General features: G+C 37.2%; 1 protein-coding gene across 4 annotated transcripts in view; it reads right to left on the minus strand.

Annotated features, from left to right (window-relative positions):
• Nucleotides 1-214: 214 nt before the first annotated feature.
• Nucleotides 215-16039, minus strand: part of LRRC49 (leucine rich repeat containing 49) — a 129744-nt gene continuing 113919 nt past the window's right edge. For all 4 annotated transcript variants that reach the window (XM_075897737.2, XM_075897738.2, XM_089781872.1 and 1 more), the window contains 5 exons: nucleotides 14977-15214; nucleotides 12643-12828; nucleotides 8365-8474; nucleotides 4993-5146; nucleotides 215-1257 (listed from right to left, as the gene is read on the minus strand). In XM_075897737.2, coding sequence (XP_075753852.2) covers nucleotides 1054-1257; nucleotides 4993-5146; nucleotides 8365-8474; nucleotides 12643-12828; nucleotides 14977-15214 — 892 coding nt within the window. In that variant the 3' untranslated portion in view covers nucleotides 215-1053. The remainder of the gene's footprint in view (nucleotides 1258-4992; nucleotides 5147-8364; nucleotides 8475-12642; nucleotides 12829-14976; nucleotides 15215-16039) is intronic.

Below are 16039 nucleotides of genomic sequence, written 5' to 3' on the forward strand. Positions count from 1 at the left end.
AAACACTGGTCTAGAGTATATTGTAGAAGCAAGCTTTTACCCAATGAGATTTTCAAAAGTGGCTAAGCAAATAGGCACAACCCCATTATTTTCCTATCTTTCAGCATATAAATATGTTTAAAAGTCCAGCCTTAAGCTCTTATAAGGAAACATCCTGTTTCAAGATGGAATTTAATATGTTGATTCCATGCCTTATGTTTCAAAGAATGTGGGGTGAGTTTGAAATTTATCATTTATTAGCTGGAAGGCAAAATAATTAATTATATGATTATTTAGCATACATATGCTAATAGAACAATGATAACATTCAGCAAAGCCCCCTTATTTTACTGTGGCATTTTACATATTACAGTTCACATTTATAAAGACGTAAAAGCAAGCTAATGGCAAATATCAGGAATTAAAACAAGCACAACAGTATGTGTAGCTGAGGATCTGCAATTACTTTAATATCGGTAAATTGCTCTCTTTTTATAACAGTACTTGACTGACAACATATAGTTTTCTAATCCATTGTATTAAATAATATTAAGTCTTAAATAATTAAGTTCAGGGCATGTAAACATAATAATTTATTAGCTTACACTCATAAAAAAACCACTATTCTTATCTGTGAATTATTTTTAACCACAGCAGCATATAGTCAAAAAGAAAACAACTCAAAAGTGTTCAATAAAAGCACAAGGCAAGCATCAGTGTGAACTTGTTCCTTTAAATCAATGCTTTAGCACTAGAGCAGTAGCATCAACATCAACAAAAAGCAAAAGACTTAATAAACCATGGCATATCTGTCAAGTTATTTCTGTCTCCTCACTTTAGCTAAGGATGCAATTAGAATTTTATACAAGAAAACCTGTATAAAAGAAAACTTTTGTTTTGAAAATTAGAGAGAGACATATTAGCTGTAAAACAGACTTCATTGAATTTGAAGGCATCTTTTAAAAATGAGTCCTACAGTGATGGTAATTTTATATTCTTTTGCTTTATGTCTTTGTGAAATATACCATACAATACTGAAACAAACAGCTTGCAAGTCAGCAGGAATCAGCTTTGCTATTTTTGATCGGTGATCCGCTGTAAGCAGAGTTTCATGTAGGAATTTTTATTGCGTATTTCTATCACTGCATCCCTGACAAGCTCAATGAACATCTGAGGCCACAGCTTCTGCAGAGACTCATTTTTCATATTGATGTCAGCAGCTTCTTTCACTAAGTCTTGTATGTATGTCTGGCAAAAGTTCTTTCTCTCCTTGACTTCCTGGATAGAAGAACCATTATAGATTACAAAAAAAAATGACAAAAAAGGCTAAATAACAATAATGTTTTATTAAAATGGGTCAAAAGAACTTTGTTTCACTACAGAAAATAGGGATCTGCACAAAAACAGAACCCTCCATGCTCTTCTGTAACAAATGAATTGCAATGTGTACAGACTTTTTGTTTTGTTTAATGAGTAAGGCCATAGAACCAAGCTTTACAACCATTTTACTAACCACTCTCAATTTTTTTTATTTGAAATTCCATTTAGAAGTAATTAATACTAACTTTCTCTAACAAAATTGGATTTTTTTTGTTGGTGTGGGTGATAGTAGTGATATCCATAGTATGCAAATGTAGATTATTTTTTTAATCTAGGTACTGCAAGTACATTGACACAGGAAAATATCTGTTTGCCCACATAACATTTCTAATGGCAAAGTAAACTACAGTAGGGAGAAATAAACTAGTACTCATGTACCTTTTGATATTTTTCCTGATGTGTGTATACTGTACAAGTAAATTTTTATGAGTAAATGCCAATTTCACCTTTTCCACTGATGCTGACAGGAATTTAGAGAGAAGCAAAATAAGAAAATGCTGCTTAGAGTTTGATTTAAGGATATTTACTGTTTATATTTTGAAATGTGATATTGACAATATGTTTTAATGGTTATAAAATGTCAACTTTTTAAATCTCAGCCTTTGTCATTAAATTATTAGCTGGCCCCCTCTAACTTTCCACAACCGTGAAAATTTTAATCAATAGAAAACTGAAAAAATGTTAACCTATAATTTCATTCAATTGTGAAAAAGCAAATAAAAATTAAAACAAATCCTTAAAATAATCAATATTTCCACTGATTTATTTATAAAAAAAAAATCAACACTTAATTCTGTCGAGCCTATGTAGAACATACAGTATGCACTGTACAAAAATGATCTGAACTTCTAGAAACTTCATGCTAAAAAATACATTTGCAGTAACTACTGGCACCATATTATAGTCATTCTTCAATTATTCTAATTCCTTTTTATGGAGAATTTTCATAAAATGCCATAAGATGTCCTTTGAATAGTTATACTGGTGCTAAATGCATAATCCATCTGATTTACAGTATTGTTAAAAACATTAGGACATAGCTTGGCCCAGGAAAACAACTCAGAACATTTTTATGGGAGATAAAAGAAAGTAAATGTTTTCCAGCTGCTTAGTTTGAAAACTTATTAATCAATAAATCTACTGGCTTCAGTAATTAGGTTTGCCTTGATCACATTTACTATGTCAGTTTATTGTTAATGGGAAGCGGGAATTGGCAGTTATTGCCTATCTTACTTTTCCCTTGGGACCACCAGTAAAATCGGCAGCCATATATGGAATACCATAATGAAGGACAAGGTGTGAATTACTATTGGTAACAAAAACACATGTATATTTTTTACATAATCACATGTACACTAAAGCATTATTTTATTACTATTCTCTGATTCTGGTAAAGTGCAAACAGGAGTGTCTCACTAGTTTATACGATTAATTATTTTAATAACCTTTACCATTCATCACTACTACTCCTTTCAAGACTAAACAGCTTTGGTATTTTTAATCTCTTCCACTATGCCACTATACTATATCCTTTTTGAGATGACATGACCAAAACTCAACACAATAGTCAAATTGAGTATGTGCAGGTTGAACCTCTCTAATCCAGCACTCTTTGGATCCAGCAACATCTGTGGCCCATAATGATTTTAGTGAGCAGGGTGTGGCCAAGTTTCCCACAATCCCATAAAGTTCATTTACAGCCACCAGTCCTCGCTCAATGTTTTGTGCTGTTATTTAGCTCTAATTTACCTCTAAATGTCTTCTAAGAGCCCAGTAAGTAGTGGAAGTGTTGGTAATGCTGCTAGACCAGCTGTGGCCAACCCACAGCTCACGAGTGCATGTGGCTCTTGCCCCCCAAAAGTGTGGCTTGCGAAGATGCTCCTGCGCCCTCACCAAGTGACCCCCGCCTTCCACTGGCTCCCCCACAGCTTCCCTGTGCTTACTGGGTCAGAGGTGCGGGGTTTTAAAAATGGCACCCAAGATGGTGGCTGTCTTAAAGGGGCGGCGTCCTTTAAAAAAAAAACATTTGTTTTTTGCTTGACAATTCTGTTCGGGGGGGGGGGGGGGGGCTTTTTATTTTATTTTTTTTTGATTGACAATTCTGGTGTGGCTCTTTGCCGCTGTTTTGGCTCTCTCTGTTAAACAGATTATCCACCCTTGTGCTAGACAATAATTAACCTCCCATGATTCAGCAAATTCTGTTTTGCCACCTGTCAAGTCCCAAGAGGGCTGGACTAGAGAGGTCAACTTGTACTACTGATTTACTTGCCAGCATTATGATGAGATTTATATACTCCATAAACCTGAGGAGTAAGCAAGGGACAAATGTGGGCACTAGAATGTATCTCAGTAGAGACTGGAGGCAGCTGCTATTAAAGGCTGACCCCTCAAAAGGAAGAGATGGGAAAAGATGTTCTCTCCTTCTGCCTAAGGACAGGGGTTTATAGCCAGAAAAGCAAATCTAGGATGTGCTCCGTTGAAACAAGACAGTCTGTTATTTTTTTAAATTGAAATTTGGGCTGCACTAAGTTTATTTTTTTCTATCAAGATTTAAACAAATTTTGTCATGGTTTGATTCTGCACTGAAGAATACTAACCCCCTGTACTGATCTGATAACCTTTTCCCAAGCTGAGAAATGATTATTTATTATTAATCAATGTTGCCTTCAGTCTTGCTTTATCATGCCAGATGCATCTTTCCATATACCAATAGGTCTCTAACAGTCTCTTGGGAAGCACTGTATTAAAATCTTCTGTTTCAATTACAGGATTCTAACATGTGACAGAAATGTTTTGTAACCTTATAAAAACTGTGCTGATTTATACTATCATATTCCATTATTCTAGGTACTATATAAATTCACCTTGAATGGCACCAAAGATTGGTGAGAAAATCCAAGGCTACACTTGGATACTCTATGTACAAGTCCTATATGCTAAATGTGTGACCCACAAAAGTTTCCAGAATGGGTGTAACACCCTTTTCTAAGGAAAACAGTGCTGGCTGCTTTGCAGTCTGGTATATTTGCTTTTTTTTATCATGGTAAGCTGAACTGTTTGATCATGTGGTGGAGAAACATAAATACAATACACAGAGATATGTAAAAACCAACACTCTAAAGACACCCACTAAAACTGACATACAACAGAATTTCATGGGTGATCTTTGTACACAGGGCTAGTAGAAGGATAATTTACAAGGACAGTATAATGATAATTTCTCGAAATATGCTTAAGTCCAGAAGGTAGAGAGGGTGCTCACAAGCAGAGTAGAACTGAACTGGACTGAGGGCTTTGGGGTGCAGGAAGGCTGGCTGAAAAGTCAGTGGGCTGAAGTCAGTGGGAGCCAAGCCAGCACATTTGAAAGCAGAAACTGGTCTGTACACTTTATCTTAAAAAATGTGTTTATTTTAATTGTCCCTGCATGCAGATATTCCATGGCAACATTGCTATAAGACGGACGTTAGTCATTTGGTCCCAGGGAAGTCTGGAATTACTCTGTAAATTCTTTCAGTTGGTGAAAGTGAATAACATTGTCTCAGGCATATAAAATATATCAAAACTGCCACTCAAAAAAATGTGGGATTTTCTGAGCATATGATTTTCACAGGATCCTCAAACTAACCCATTTACCTCAAACTTTTCTGTCTGAAAGTCCTTTGTGGTATAATTCAGTACAGCTCTATTTGCATTTTCTCCTCCAACTCTTCTGCTGTCATTACTTTCTTCACTAACAATACCAGATTTCTTCCCCTTTGCCTCTAGCAGATAACAGAATTGTTTCTTCCTGTAGCAAGACCGTAAAAAGATTTACAGATTTAATTATCTGAGATGTTATAAAGTGCAAGTGCTTTTTAATGCATTTATGCAGAACCCCCCTTTCCTTTTACTTTCCCTTTGAACACTGACTTTAGGAGTTTTTGGTTTATTGCATCCTGTGGCCTTGAGATATACAGAAGGTCCCAAAGATATCCACCATTATTTTGTTTCATAACAACTGCAGATTATTAAGACAAATGCTTGATTAGACACATTCCATAACACATCTCCAAAATGGAAAAACAAATCTCACAACTTAAGAAAGGTAAAGTAAAGTAAAAATATCCACAGAAATCTAGATGTACCACTGAAGCTTCTTTTCCACAAACTTTTAAATACTTTTTATTTTACAATGTCAAACTCAAAACTGTGAATGCTCACATATTTCAACTATAAAACAGCCATTAAAATGATTTCTGTATCTCCAGTATGTAACTCAATATGTACAGCCCAATACATGACACTGGAATCAGCAAAATGGTAAACTTACATGTATGTACATCTTTGACTATGTCCTATCTCAGAAATGCATATACATAAACAGCACATGAATACACAAGTTATATCTGTTCAACTTGTATGGCTATATACTAATTGTCAATGAAGAAGAAAGTGCTCAAGATTTCTGCAATGTAATATGTTTTCTTTAGTAATGTTATACAGAAGAAGGATTTGTGTAATATTTGTCATTTTACTTGTGAAGAGATTTTCAGAAGAGTATGTTAGCTCATGAGTTCTGGACTAATTCTTCTTAGTTTTTTATATTTTGCCTTCATCATCTCCCTCCTGAAGTTTCAACTGGATATGGTTAGCTTTGCTTTCTGTCCTGAAACTAACCAGTATTCTTGTATATTGTTAAACAGATGTTTAGGAGGCTGCATTTTAGCAGTGAGTGAAAAAATCCATATTGTATATACCATTAGAGAGCTCGTAGTATCTTATCTGTTTTCATTACCTTTACAGCCCTCTAGTGAGGATTAATAAATGTTTGTTAAGTATTTTCAGATCTTCAGAGGAAGCAATAAAACTGTAAAGAATTATAAAACATGTAAATGTGAAAACAACACCACAAGATGGAACAGACCTTCAAAAAACAATTGGTGGTAAACTTGCTTGTGACAGAAATGCTATGGAGAACTGGAACAAAATAAAACAAAAAAATAAAAATATCTGCCTTCCAAAACAAAGCATTTCTCATACTTTAAATAAGCAATGTATATTTGGCAGTATCATAAGCCAACAACTCTCGGCCAGGTTGGGGACATAAGACTCTGGGCTCTCCTGGGGTTTGTCAGCAGATCACCAGTCTCTCCTCCCCACAGGGCCACAGCCACCCCTGAAGCCACAAGGTCTCTGCAGCTAGCCCCAAGGCTACAGGGGCTCCAAGGCCAACTATTCCCTGCTGCCGGCCTTCTGGGGCTCTCTGGTCCAGCAATCTTCGTGGTCTGTGCCGGACCAGAGACGTTCAACCTGTTATGAATGAGTTGTAGGGGACAGGGATGAAGGCAGATCTTTTGGGGGCACAAGCAATACATGGGAGAGCAGGACTCCATGTGAGCTTACCATAGGAAACACCATTATGTTATAAACATGTAGGAGGTTACAGGACAGTAGCACTGTGGAGTGAAACTAGTTGGACTGGTTGCCCTGAGCTAGTATTAATAATTCTTCTTTATATATATATCCTAAGGAGATGTATCCCTGTCAAGATTCAAACAATAATAGGCCTTATACCCCTGAATTTCCATGGATTCCAAGGGGAAAATTCAGGATAGCAGATCATAGCAGGCATTCCCTGCATTCTCTTCTTTTCCACACTGTCCTCTGCATATTCCAACCATGCCATCAGTTTCTTGCCCCAGGCAATTTTAGCATTTTAAAATAATTTTTTTTTAATTTCCAGAAATATAAACAAAATAACATAGAAGTGGACCAGAAGAAAGCACATTAGCCTGGAGGGAATAAGAATTAAGAAAATACAAGTATTGGCTTTTCTGGAGTAAGAGGGAAGCAGTCAAGAAATCTCTTTCTCTATTCAGATCTGGTCTCCACCTGCCACATAAGAACTGGGAAGGCTTTGGAGCACTAATTCTGATGTTGGCTCACTGCAGTCTCCCAGCTCTGAGACTCAAGCAAAGTGAGTTCAGACCAGAGTAGGTACTCTGGAGCTGCACCTGCTGAGTTGCATTCATTAAATGTCCTTAGCCAATTAATCTTGCGTGATACCCAATGAAGAACTATGAACAGTTCTTATAACCTGTAAAAGAAAGAAAGATCAAACCTGGCCTGTGTGACGGTGTGTGTTTACTATGCACTGCGCCAAGAGGGCTTAATGCCCTGTGGGAGGAAGAAGTCCTACCCATCAGCCTCGCTGGGCATGCTGCAAGGGCTAGAGCAGTCTAAAAGGGAGCAGCTCAGCTCAGTTGGGGCAGGACAGTGGAGGAGAAGGACCTCCGGCAGAAGCTCCAGAGATACCACACCCAGAGACCTGGCCAACAGGAGCCCAAGACACTGGTGCTATGGAACCAGAGGACCCAGAGACCGTATGGAGCATACCCATGTTAATTCTGGTAGGAAGTGACCCAGGGAGGGTGCAGGAATGATATTTCCCACCTGAATGAGCTCAGCATGTTGCAGTTATATTCCCCGTTGAACAAGTCAAGGCCCGGTGGACTAGGCTGGGCTCGGGCCCTGCTACCAGGGCTGTTGTCCCCAACTACTGACTCCAGCCATTAGGCTGGGCTGCCCTATACTTCAGGGCTCTGTTATAGATGGTGGTCATTGGGCCACACTGCCTCAGGACAAGGTGTCCTTGAGATGCGACAACCTTATACAAGCCAGTATGAAAGCTACTTTTGCTCTTCTTTATAATGTTAATATAATACCCAAACAGCCTGATTGTTCGTGTAATGAACTAGTGGTGATCTGAAAAAAAGGCAGTTGATGCTAAAAATTTCTAATTCACACTTATAGTACAGGATCTTTGACACTATGAGCTGCTGAAATGTAAAGTAAAATTTCTCTCTGTGATTATTTTCTTTATCATCCTATAAGTTCATTGCATAAATCAATTTGTAAATTGAGCTTTTTATGTGTTTTCTTTAATAACTACTTCATTGTATCAAAAAGTTTCATTTTGAAAGAACTGTAAGTATTCTTTCTTAACACATATAAAATAACTTTTACCTGGATTCTCCAAGTAGTGAAAGCAGGCGATATTGGGGCAATTCAGAAGATGCCACAAATGCAAGAATGCCAAAGAGCCTTTCAGCCATTATTGTATCATTCTGAGTAACCTGTGAAAAAATAGGAATGGAAAACTCACAAATAATAAAATTTGATCATGTCCAGAAATGACCAGCATAAATCAAAACAGTTAAAATATGTGCTATAAAACACTACATACCAGAGATATTCCAGGAATATTTTAAAAAAAGGAAAGAATGTATCTGTATGACTTTTTCGAAACTTAGATTTATTTTTATTGGCATCTTCAATATATTCAAAGAGCAATCACACACATTACTTTTGCTTATTTTACTTATTATTTTCTGTCAACTTGGGAAACTTTAATGCATACAATATATTATTCCATGTTTCATTATACTGCTCATGAAATGGCCCTTTCTTCCACCCTGAGTGGAAGCCCACACAGGTTAATTCTTTACTATGTTGCATAAACTTACGGAGAAATATTGGAAAAGTTTCTTATCAAATTGTGATGCAGACATGAAAGGCCTCTAAATACTTAAATGATGAAAAAGTAAGCCATGGTCTCTCTGTGGTAACTCTATGGGGCAGTCTTTAAAGAAAGATTTCTTTTTTCTGTAAGGGCTAACTGGCTGGCCATTCCCAGTCCAGTAAGATTAATTCTTCCCCAGAAACTATACTGTTGCTCCAGCATAAAGTTAAAGATGTGTCTTTAAAATAATTTCAAACTGTTACTGAAATGACACCATGTATTTAAACGTGTGTTCAAAGCTCAAGTTTCTCTGCCAAGCTCTGTAATGATTCTCACCATACATAAGACATATAAATAAAAGTGAAAAAATCAAACATTCCCCTTGTCTAATGTCTTCTTTCTCTGCATTGTATTATGCTACTGTAAAATATACGAATGTTAAATAAGAATGCTAATGTTGAGTGAAATAAAAGGCTGTAATAGTAACAGCACTTAGGGAAGCTCAGATGCATTATCAGTGCTCCTTGTTGATGTATAATATGTCAAGAGAATATGCATACAATACTCAATGAATCTACACTGTCATATGGAAACTAAATCTTTGCTGCTAAACATTTTGTAAAGTTCCACTAATTAAATGTGCACTTCTCGGTTATGTAGTCCACAGTTTCAGAGGGGTAGCGGAGTTAGTCTGTAACTTAAAAAGCAATGAATAATCTAGCAACACCTTAAAGACTAACAAAACATATATATGGTACAATGAACATTTGTGGGTACAACCCACTTCTTCAGATGAATCATGTAGTCCATGGGTTTGTCTGGATTAGGAAATTAACACTTGTGCAACCACATTAAAAGAGGATTGAGTCCTAGGAGTAGAGACTGTTAGGGGAGTTGGCATTAGTTTGCACACAGCTTTTTTCTTAAGTGTACGTTTGGCTCCCAGATAAGTTTCATGTTTTCTTTTCAAAATTTGTTGACAGCATACTGAAAGGCCCAAGTTCTTGGATTTTTTCTAATGAGGTGTGGGATAAACAGAGAGGATTTATTTTCTATTTTCTTGTAGTTGCAGGCTAAAGAACTCACTAAAATCTAAAACCTTGTTTGTATTTTAAATGGTGCAGTTATTGTGTGATTTACAACAAAAGACATACATAGTATAAATTTAAAACAGCAAGGAATCCAGTGGCACCTTAAAGGCGAATAATTTTATTATGGCATAAGCTTTTGTGAGATGTAACTCATTTCATCAGACTCATGAAGGGAAAGAAAAAGAAACAGATAAAAGGGTTATAGATACAAGAGTGTTGCAACAGAGCTAATTCAATCAGAGTGGCTGTGGACAAGAAGGTGAAAATAGCTACAGAAAAATTACTTGTGGTAATGAAGCAAAATGAAGGACTATGTAGCACTTTAAAGACTAACAAGATGGTTTATTAGATGATGAGCTTTCGTGGGCCAAACCCACTTCCTCAGATCAAAATGAGTGAGCCATTTCCAATCTCTAATCAGACCCATTCTGAGGGTGTCAAATTTGCATATGAATTCCAGCTAAGCAGTTTTCTACTGCAGTCTGGTCTTGAATTTTTTTTGCTTAAGAATGGCAGCTTTCAAGTCTGTAACTGTGGGTCCACAGAGATTAAAGTGCTTCCCCACTGATTTTTGTATATTACTGTTCTTGAATCACAGACTTGAAACAGATATAGTTACAGACTTGAAAGTTGTCATCCTCCAGCAAAAAGACTTCAAGACCAAACTGCAACATGAAATGGATGAGATTGAATTCATATGCAAACTGGACACCATTGGAACAGATCTGAATAGAGATTGGGAATGGCTCCCTCATTATCATAGGTCAGTTTCCACGTTAGGTATTCTCACCCTCTTATCCACATCCACCCTGATTAAATTAGCTCTGATGTAACATTCCCATCTCTTACCCCTACTATCTGTTTCATTTTCTTTCATTTCATGCATCTGATGAAGCAAGTTGAAACTCACAAAAGCTTATGCCATAATAAAGTTGTTAGTTTTTAAATTGTCACTGGACTCCTTGTTATTTTTGCCGAAACAGACTAACATGGCTACCTTTGAAATCTGTCATCAAAATATATATTGAAATTTTTTTTTAAAAGTCATATTCAGTCTTAAAAATCCCAACTTTAAAGCTGGGGGTGGGAGGAATTTGGAACATGCAGGGCTCTGGAGGCCAGAGAAAGAGGCGACCTTCCCCAGAAACAAGACTGTAGCTGCTAGAGAGAGACCACCCTTCTTACCAGCCTCAGCTCTGTGGTTGCTGTGGAAAGAGTCCCTATGGATATTAAAATATGAATTGTGTGCTTTTATTTGTAGAACACAATACTTCAATTATTTTTAAGGGTTTTTAATATGGCGACTTTATCCAAAGTATTTTACAATAGTTAGCTAACAGTACAAACAACATTTGGAAAAATTTAAAAAATAAAAAATAGTCTAGTGGCACCTTAAAGACTAACAAAAAAATGTAGATGGTATCATGAACTTTCGTGGGCACAGCCCACTTCTTCAGATGACAGGAGTGTTGAAAGTCCAGATCCATGAAAAAATAAGGGAAGGAGGAAGGGGGGCGGGGGTAGAGGAAGAAAAAAAGAGACAGTGAGTAGATAAGCTTCAGAGGGATAGCTGAGTTTTTCCTGTTACAGACTAACTCAGCTACTCCTCTGAAGCTTTTGTACATTTGGAAAGATCATTAACTGGGATACTGAGACCCTCAGCAATTATCAAGTGATAGGTGGGGACAAACCACTAATATAACAAACACAAATGCAAAGTGAAGATTCAGTCCTGAAAGGTTTTGAGTATCCTGGCCATTATCCCACAAAATACTTCAGCATATACTTAACTGTCAAGCACCTGACTAATCTCATTTTTAAATTTAAGTACGTATTTAAGTATTGTACCAGGACTATAATTATCAGCACCTTGCCTGATTGAGCCCTAAGTTGAATTTGAGGACAGGGGTATACATTTATACAGATAAGATGTAGTTTTCCACATAGTGTAGGTGTATACCAGTATTAATGTACTCCTTTTCACTTTAAAACAATTAATGACTTTGTGTAAGAGGTAAAAAAAATCAAGGGTTCTGTTTGAGATTTCACATATATGCTGCACCTGAAATTAAAAATACTTTATAAATAATAATGTGCTACACTAACACAAGCTGTTACGTACGCACGCATGCACACGCACACACACACACACACACACACACACACACACACACACACACACTCACTCTCCAATCTTTAAATTCCAGTGCAATATTTAAATTCCTTTCAAATATATTATAACAAATCAGAGAAAAGCTTGTTACAAGAAACTAAAGAGCTGAAGTGTATGAACTCTTTACACGTTTTAAAAAAATACAAATAAACATAATACATTGACTTGCATTCCTTTATTACATGTACTCTTATAGCTCATGAACTGGATTGAATTGTCTTTTGCAATTACCAAGAGCTTATAGCAACACTATTTTCTGGGGCTACATAACTAAAAACAACAGATTAAATTTGTGCAATTAAGAACAAAGAAAATTGTATGAGGAAGCATATGTATAGCTCTTTTACTTTTGCACAAGAATAAATTGAGTGGCTCTATTAATTTGATGACTATGTAGCCAATATAAAAATGTATGAAACAAGAATCTGTTTTTTACATTAATAAGCATTCATTTCATAGGAATATTTTTGAGAGGGAAGCACTCTTTGCAGTCTTAAAGAAATATGACTTTCTCTTACCTCACTTCCATTTATCTTTTGCAGGTTAAAATGGTTCAGTCTAAACAGAACATAGTATTTCCACAGAGTAAAGTGAACAACTGGATTTCCCTGAGGGTCAACAGTCAACTGTTCAATGCGACGCAACTGTGCTAATGCATTAAACTGCTGCAACATGAGAATATTTGTCTCCTTAAACTTCAGATGCTATAACACACAAAAACAAAAAAAAGCAAAAAGCAAAAAAACCAGACATGAACTATGTTAAATTCACTGAGGAAGACACATAACAGGGCAACACACCTATGCTATAGACATCAAGTTCAGTTTAGCTCAGTTCCTTCCATGCAACTTCAATTCTCCTCATACATGGCTAACTAGCTTTAGGTCCATCTGAGCAAATGCAATCACTTGTGATGTAGAGCTTTTAATACCTCTTCAGAACAAAATGGCAAATGAAGCAGTCCCACTTTAAAAAGAAGCCTTCTCCTTTTTGTATGCACGAAATCAAAATAAACACTGGAAAATAAAATAAGAGATCTCACCGATACGGACCGCTGATGGTCTCTGAGTGGGAAAAGCTTTGCACTTAAACTCGTCTTCCCTTGAAAAAATAAGCGCACTCTACCTTTATAAAAAATATGAAAATTCATCAAGGGTGTACTAAAGTATGTAAAAATACAGTAGGCATTAACTGGTACGCATAGTTACACCTTTCTGAAAACTTCAATTTTTCAAGTATGTATAATTGTCATGCTCACTTAAGACAGACACTTTGCATTAATTGTTTTGATTAAGTTACACGTCTATAGTACCCAAATCTTCAGATTAATCACTGGTTTAATCATGCATATTCATTATGCCATCATGCGATTTCTTGGGTCATTAGCAATAAAAGGGGCAAAACACCACATTCCGCTACAGAAGTGCTGTTTCAACAAGATTTGTTTAAAATTTGTATCGAAAGAAAGGAGTGTGATATAGCTCCACTGGGGATGTTAAAATGTGATTAATTTACTAATCAAGTAGTCCATAAAAAAAATCTATTGACTACTTGATTAGTCGATAAGGGAAGGCAGTTCCAGTGTGCAGTCTGGCTCACGCTGGTTCTCAGCATAACCTCCCTAGCTGCTGCTCTACATTTTACAGCACAGGGAAGTCTCTTATTAAAAGACGCATTGAGTAGGGACTGACTCCATGTCTCTGTGAGCCGCCTTCCCTGTGCTGTAAAAACCAGTGTGGCAGCTGGACAGGGAGAGGGTTGTATGCTCAGTGATAAGAGACCTGCGGAGCAGGGACTGACCCAGCATCTCTGTGCACCGGCTTCCCTGTGCTGTAGAATGCAGAGCGGCAGCTGGGGGCATGCGACTAGTCGATAGTGCTAACCGATAAGCTTCTTCTTATCAGTTAGTTGACTAGTCACTAACATCCCTAATCTCCATTGTAAGCAATGAAAGAAGCAAGCCATATTTTGCATATGCAGTCTGATTACTTTCTGGTTGTACCAGCTGCACAAGTCATGGGCTCGCTCCTTTCTGTTGCTCCTTCCAACACTATTTCACTAACACTCCTAGAAGCAGTCTATGATGAGCCAGATACCAGAATGAGGTTTGGGCGGTTTAAAACCTGGATTCTGAGGTCAGCACTGGAAATAATTACCTCAGCGGACACATTTAAACTCATAACCTTATTTAAAAAACAAAACAAAACCATGGGGTATCTTTATAAGGACAGACAGAAGTATGCTGACCAGAAAACAAGACAAAGAGCTAGGAAGGTATATGAGACATCCTGTTTATACTGTTCTAGCTAGTTTTATGTTATTTATAGGGAGTTTACAGACCCACATTGCCTCAAGGTAATGTGGTCAGAGACTGCACATTTGCTTGTTATTGTTCTCTGAACTCCAGAGAGTTCTTTGCTTAACCAGCACCACTTCTAACTTCTGTTTCCAGTTGCTCAAACCCTCACCTTGATTCATAAATAATTCTTGAAACATGGAAATCTTGGCTCAACAACATCAAAGTATATTTCCATCTCTCAATTTAGCAACCTTTTTCTATTTTATGAAGGGCCAAAAAAGTTTGCATCAGAAATAAATTACCCACCTAAGCAGAATCCCTCAATTCCCTCTTACAATTCTTCTTAAAGAATCTTCCTCAATCAAGAAGGCCTTATCAAGTCAAAAGTACAATATAAACAAAGCTGAAGAGTTATATAAATAACTCAGATTCATATACATACGTGATAATGAGATGAAGACTAAATGTTACTTTACCAAAATAAGGTGTTAATAAAGATTATCCAAATATTCTGTAGCTATTCAGATTGCTCTTTTCAGAGAAAACATCTTACCGCAGAATTAGGAAATCTGTTTTTCAATTTTGGCAGCACTTGAACAATTTCATCAAATTCTATGAACATAAAAGAGACTGTGGTGACAGTCCCAGCTGTCTGTACACTCCAGTTTCGATCCAGAGATTCCAGAGCTCCAGAACCATACAAGTAAAGAGTGTCTCCTTCCACTTCGACTAAGTGAGAATCAAGGACAGACAAGCCTTGTACAGCATCACTCAGTATTGTATCAAGAGACCTGTAAGGGGAAACAAACAGATACAATATAAACCAGATGATCTCTTTTGTGGCATGTGAATAAAATGAATATTAATATTCGAGAAGGCCTACACTTTAGAAAAACAACCTAAAAAATAACCACTAATTTTGGGTTTCCAATTTGGGACCTAGAGCCTGATTTTCAGAGATGACACTGACTGGCAGTTCCCACTGCTGTCAAATAATGTGGATTAATAGTATCTCTGGAACTGGGCACCCCAACCCTGTGGCACCCAAAATCAGCATTTTAAAACTGTGACTTAGATGCTCGACTATTTTGTACAAGTGTTGATTTTTACAAGCAGAACTGTGCTCAAATGACTTTACATTCAAATTCAGGGAACAAAACTATGGACTCGAACCTGTAAAACAAAGGTGGGCAATAATTTTTTGCCAGGGGTCATTTCAGAAATATTTTAAGTGGCCCTGAGCCGCACAGGAAGGGGCGGGGCATCAAGCGGAAGGGCATCGAGCAGAAGGAGCATGACCAAGATATTTTCGGGTTCTCCACCCCCAGACCAATCACTGGTGAGGGAGTGCCTTTGCCCCCACCCCACATTCCCCCAAGGGGCCCATGCCTCTGGCATAGGAGGAGACTTAGGGCCTGGTAGTGGGGGAGCCTTCTTCTGCCCTGCTAGGAGTACACAGCGCACGGAGGCCCTTTTGCTGATCCCTGCTGTAAAAGTTTACTCAACATGAACAATTTCTCATGTAATTAATCCCATTACACTGGTAACTGTTTGCAGGATCAAACCCTGTCTTAAGATCAAACTCCAGGACTACAAAACCAAAGAGAGATAATAAT

The sequence above is a fragment of the Pelodiscus sinensis genome, chromosome 14 (genome assembly GCF_052426305.1).
Source record: "Pelodiscus sinensis isolate ZL-2025 chromosome 14, ASM5242630v1, whole genome shotgun sequence".
Taxonomy (NCBI): Eukaryota; Metazoa; Chordata; order Testudines; family Trionychidae; genus Pelodiscus; species Pelodiscus sinensis.